This window comes from Ambystoma mexicanum, chromosome 12, assembly GCF_040938575.1.
Source record: "Ambystoma mexicanum isolate Mex_15411 chromosome 12, UKY_AmexF1_1, whole genome shotgun sequence".
In the NCBI taxonomy this organism is placed as follows: Eukaryota; Metazoa; Chordata; class Amphibia; order Caudata; family Ambystomatidae; genus Ambystoma; species Ambystoma mexicanum.
This window is the reverse complement of record NC_090936.1, coordinates 5,582,374-5,588,373: the sequence shown is the minus strand read 5'-3', so window position 1 is coordinate 5,588,373 and position 6,000 is coordinate 5,582,374. Positions and strand designations below refer to the sequence as shown.

The 6,000-nt window shown below is 52.4% G+C and overlaps 1 protein-coding gene across 1 annotated transcript in view; it reads left to right on the top strand.

The window, feature by feature from the left end:
* Positions 1–3,862: 3,862 nt before the first annotated feature.
* The window catches only part of UCMA (upper zone of growth plate and cartilage matrix associated), a 105,413-nt gene continuing 103,275 nt past the window's right edge, over positions 3,863–6,000 (top strand). The window contains exon 1 of the mRNA XM_069627797.1: positions 3,863–4,017. Within this exon, the coding sequence (XP_069483898.1) occupies positions 3,960–4,017 (58 nt within the window). The 5' untranslated portion in view covers positions 3,863–3,959. The remainder of the gene's footprint in view (positions 4,018–6,000) is intronic.

Here is a 6,000-nt window from a genome sequence, read left to right as displayed (position 1 = left end):
CCAACATACGGCCCGCGGGCCACAATGCGGCCCTCCAAGCCATTTCATGTGGCCCGCGAGGCTGTACAGACAACATTGAACAAATAAATAAATAAACCAGGCCGTGGCGGAGGACTGTTACTGACTCTGCCACGCCCCGGTTTATTTATTTATTTGTTCAATGTTTGTCGGGTCCGTGGACCCGATTAATTTATTTATTTCTGCATAAATAAATTAATCGGGTCCACGGACCCGACAAACATTGAACAAATAAATAAATAAACCGGGCCGTGGTCTGTAACTGCCTCTGGTGCCCCCAGCACCAGAGGCAGTTACAGGCCACGGCCCAGTTTCAGGGGCGCAGAGTATGCGGGTGCTCCGCCCCCCAGGCCGGAGAGAAGAGACGCAGTATGGATGGTCCTTTGTTCCATCCATACTGTGTCTCTCTCTGGCGGCCCGGGTAAAAGCCGGGTAAAAAACAATGTTTAAAAATGGAGGGACGGATGCAAAGAAAGAGGCTCTTGTTTTGCATCTGTCCCTCAATTTCGAAAAATCGTTTGGGTGCACAGATGTAGAGGTACACCCAACCCAAAACGATTTTTAGAAATGGAGGCACAGATTCAAAGCAAGTCTGTCCCTCAATTTCTAAAAATCGTTTTGGGTTGGGTGTATTTGTACATCTGTGCACCCCTCTTAGAAAGAGGGGTGCACAGATGTAGAGGTACACCCATCCCAAAACGATTTTTAGAAATGGAGGCACAGATTCAAAGCAAGTCTGTCCCTCAATTTCTAAAAATCGTTTTGGGTTGGATGTATTTGTACATCTGTGCACCCCTCTTAGAAAGAGGGGTGCACAGATGTAGAGGTACACCCATCCCAAAACGATTTTTAGAAATGGAGGCACAGATTCAAAGCAAGTCTGTCCCTCAATTTCTAAAAATCGTTTTGGGTTGGATGTATTTGTACATCTGTGCACCCCGCTTGGCAAGAGGGGTGCACAGTTGTAGAGGTACACCCAACCCAAAACGATTTTTAGAAATGGAGGCACAGATGCAAAGCAAGTCTGTCCCCCAATTTCTAAAAAATCGTTTTGGGTTGGGTGTATTTGTACATCTGTGCACCCCTCTTAGAAAGAGGGGTGCACAGATGTAGAGGTACACCCATCCCAAAACGATTTTTAGAAATGGAGGCACAGATTCAAAGCAAGTCTGTCCCTCAATTTCTAAAAATCGTTTTGGGTTGGATGTATTTGTACATCTGTGCACCCCGCTTGGCAAGAGGGGTGCACAGATGTAGAGGTACACCCAACCCAAAACGATTTTTAGAAATGGAGGCACAGATGCAAAGCAAGTCTGTCCCCCAATTTCTAAAAAATCGTTTTGGGTTGGGTGTATTTGTACATCTGTGCACCCCTCTTAGAAAGAGGGGTGCACAGATGTAGAGGTACACCCATCCCAAAACGATTTTTAGAAATGGAGGCACAGATTCAAAGCAAGTCTGTCCCTCAATTTCTAAAAATCGTTTTGGGTTGGATGTATTTGTACATCTGTGCACCCCGCTTGGCAAGAGGGGTGCACAGATGTAGAGGTACACCCAACCCAAAACGATTTTTAGAAATGGAGGCACAGATGCAAAGCAAGTCTGTCCCTCAATTTCTAAAAATCGTTTTGGGTTGGGTGTATTTGTACATCTGTGCACCCCTCTTTGTAAGAGGGGTGCACAGATGTAGAGGTATAATGTACCCAGCGGGATCAAACCTGTGTTGCTCCTGAGCTATCCTCCCGAGACTCCGAAGATCTGAAGTACATTTAATGATACAGAACCAGAACTATTGAGCAAGTCTAACATCATCTTCATCATCATCAGAATAAATCAACACTGTTGTGGCTATTAAAGAGCTAATATATTTAAAGAGGTGGAATTACTCCGTATGTAGCAGCACTATTCAATAACCCAAAGTGCTTAAGCATAGTTAATATGAAAATATGACACTTCTCACCATTGGGACAGTACTGCCTTGGATAGAGTTTCAGTGAAGAAGTGAGCAAGTGATCCGGGGTATGCAGCCCACACACACGCATGGCATTCCCATGCACCCACTTGCACAAATTGCACCAAATTAGTGAGATTGTGCTCCAAGGCACACGCACAGTCTTTGCTCTGAGTTTTGACACACTCACAGGATGGGATGGCATTTCGTTCTCCTATCCTACTTGTGTTGCTCTGCCTTTTGAGGGCTACTACAACCTGGATGATTATAGAGTGGTGGAGTAGGGGCAGTATTGGCCAACTGGGATGCAACTCAAAGGCTTAAATCTCCTTCTTACTTGCCTTTAGTACATGCAATACATGCTAGCCAATGTTTCCACTGTTCTGCACCCCCCCCCCGCCCCCCTAGCACCAAGTTGGCGACTACGTGCAAATGCGGTCATATAAGTGCTGGTTATGTCACTTCCTATATTTGGGCACCCCCTGGGAAATTCATAAGTCGGCTCCCCTGCCCGATTTATTTATTCAATGTTTGTCGGGTCTGTGGACATGATTAATTAATTGATTTCTGCAACGTTGGGTCCGACCAATAAACCGGGCCGTGGCAGAGGTCTTTTACTGCCTCAGGTGCCCCCTGGAATGGCATTATGCTTCTTTCATTACCACAGAAGTAATGAATGTGTATTACAGAGATACGCTGCCATATGTATTGGGCACAACACTGCACAGGCAGCATCAATCATTAACACAGAAGAAATTAATGTGTATTACAGAGATAAGCTGGCATATGTATTGGGCACACTGCACATGCTCAGGCAGCATCAATCATGCTTTGTATAGGACAATGCTGGCCTAAATTGGGAACAACCAGCATAGACATGTTGCTACAGAGGCATATTTTGGGGACAACTAGCATGCCAATGTGTTACATCAGTGACAGTGCTGTCTTACACTCTGGACACATTGATCATTAAAATGTGTTGTGTTCTACAATGTTCTTGTCTGCTGTTAGTGACATGGAATGTACATGTTCCCCTTTAGAACTGGTTGTAAACCTATGGGTTTTTGGTCACTTTTCCTGCTGTAAAATGCACCATTTCAGCCCCATATTTGGAGAAAAAAAATAATCTTGGGGGGTGGGGGGAGACCCCCCCACAAACCCTCCATAGATCATTATAGCTCCCTCGCTACGCTCGGTCGCCCCCACTATTTCCGAGAAATATCAACACATACACACTGGAAGAAATCACAAGAAACTAACCTTTCTTCACTGCCCCCGACACCAAAAGCTATCTTTGGGACTGCATGGCTATGCCTGTGATGCTATTGTGTGAAAGGTCACACACCATCGCTTTTGAATATTCTGCTTTGGGTCAGGGTGTTCACTTTTGGCCTCCCCGGCCCTCCAGGTGACAAAAAGTGAATGCTTCGGCCCCACATTCAAAAAGGTTGGACAAGCCTGAGATTCTACATTATAATGTATGCCCCCACGGGCCCCTCAGACTGATTTGCGCTCCAGGCCAGAGGGGGACCACCAACCATCATGTTCAATCGGGCCCCCAAACGTCTTCAGCCGAGCCTGGCCAGGGCACTTGCATTACTATGCTTTTGGCATGGAGAATTTGGCCACCTTTTCAGAAACAGCATAATTCACCCACCTCGTGTTCTTTTTTAACAGAAATCAAGACAGCCTGATGGCAATCGGCCCCATGCATGCGTGTTTGCCCTGGAGTGCCCTGGCCACGGCCCCTTAATAGCTGCAGGGGTCCGGAGAGCCTTGAGGAGTGCGGTGGGCCACTGTCTCCGGGGAGCGTGTGCTGCCTCCACACACAGACCACTGGCGGAGGTTACCTGCGGGCTGCGGGCTGAGGTCTGAGGTCCAGCCCTGGGCCCCTCCCAGGACCCTCGTCACATTCCAGCCGCCTCCCTCCCCTACCCACCGTGCACCCCACGCCAGGAATGTGCAGTCTGTCCCGAGGAGTCCTGCAAAGATGAACTGGGAGCGCGTCCTCCTGCTCTGCTGCCTGGCCGCCGTCGCCCTACTGGCCCGTGAGTACTTTGCCCCCCCTGGAAGCTGGCGAAAGATGCGGGATCCCAAATGGTGTGCATTTGGGATCAAACTGCATCTGCGCGCACTCTTCTGAAACTGAGGGCGGGGAGAACAACCGGCCGGGTTTTACCAGCAGGGGCTCCCTAGATAACAGCACATCTGCCCCAGGCCCCCCCCCAGGGGACAGGCTAGCACATCTGCACTCCGGAACCTCCTAGGCAACAGCACATCTGCCCCCAGGGGACAGGCTAGCAGGGCTGCACTCCGGAACCTCCTAAGCAACAGCACATCTGCAACACGGGACAGGCTATCACATTTGCATTCGGGAACCTCCTAGGCAACAGCACATCTGCACCCCCCCCCCCAGGTGACAGCACGTCTGCAACCGGGAACCTCCTAGGCAACAGTACATCTGCCCCCAGGGGACAGGCTAGCACATCTGAGCTCCGGCACCTCCTAGGCAACAGCACATCTGCACCCAGCACCCCCCCCCAGGAGACAAGCTGGCTCATCTGCACCCAGGAACCTCCTAGGCAACAGCACATCTGCCCCCTGGGGACAGGCTAGCACGTCTGCACCCAGCAACCTCCTAGGCAACAGCACATCTGCACCCAGCACCCCCCCCAGGAGACAAGCTGGCTCATCTGCATCCAGGACCCTCCTAGGCAACAGCACATCTGCCCCCAGGGGACAGGCTAGCACGTCTGCACTCAGGAACCTCCTAGGCAACAGCAGATCTGCACCCAGCCCCCCCAGGGGACAGGCTAGCACATCTGCACCCAGGAACCTCCTAAGCAACAGCACATCTGCCCCCAGGGGACAGGCTAGCACATCTGCACTCGGGAACCTCCTAGGCAACAGCACATCTGCACCAGGGAGCCTCCTAGGCAACAGCACATCTGCACCCGGGAGCCTCCTAGGCAACAGCACATCTGCCCAGCCCCCCCCCCCCCAGGGGACAGGCTAGCACATCTTCACTCCGGAACCTCCTAGGCAACAGCACATCTGCCCCCAGGGGAAAGGCTAGCAGGGCTGCACTCGAACCTCCTAAGCAACAGCACATCTGCAACACGGGGCAGGCTATCACATCTGCATTCGGGAACCTCCTAGGCAACAGCACATCTGCACCCCCCCCCTCCCAGGTGACAGCACATCTGCCCCAGCCCCCCAGGGGACAGGCTAGCACGTCTGCACCCGGTAACCTCCTAGGCAACAGCACATCTGCCCCCAGGGGACAAGCTAGCACATCTGAGCTCCGGCACCTCCTAGGCAACAGCACATCTGCACCCAGCCCCCCCCCCCCAGGAGACAAGCTAGCACATCTGCACCCAGGAACCTCCTAGGCAACAGCACATCTGCCCCCTGGGGACAGGCTAGCACGTCTGAGCTCTGGCACCTCCTAGGCAACAGCACATCTGCCCCCAGGGGACAGGCTAGCACATCTGCACTCGGGAACCTCCTAGGCAACAGTACATCTGCACCCAGCCCCCCAGGGGACAGGCTAGCACATCTGCACTCGGGAACCTCCTAGGCAATGGCACATCTGCACCCGGGAGCCTCCTAGGCAACAGCACATCTGCCCCCAGCCCCACAGGGGACAGGCTAGCACGTCTACACTCGGGAATCTCCTAAGCAACAGCACATCTGCACCCAGCCCCCCAGGGGACAGGCTAGCACATCTGCACTCGGGAATCTCCTAAGCAACAGCACATCTGCACCCAGCCCCCCAGGGGACAGGCTAGCACATCTGCACTCCGGAACCCCCTAAGCAACAGCACATCTGCCCCCAGGGGACAGGCTAGCATGTCTGCACTCTCGAGCCTCCTAGGCAACAGCACATCTGCCCCCAGAGGACAGGCTAGCACATCTGCACTCGGGAACCTCCTAAGATACAGCACATCTGCCCCCAGAGGACCGGTAGGCACATCTGCACTCGGGAACCACCTAGGCAACAGCACATCTGCCCCCAGAGGACCGGCTAG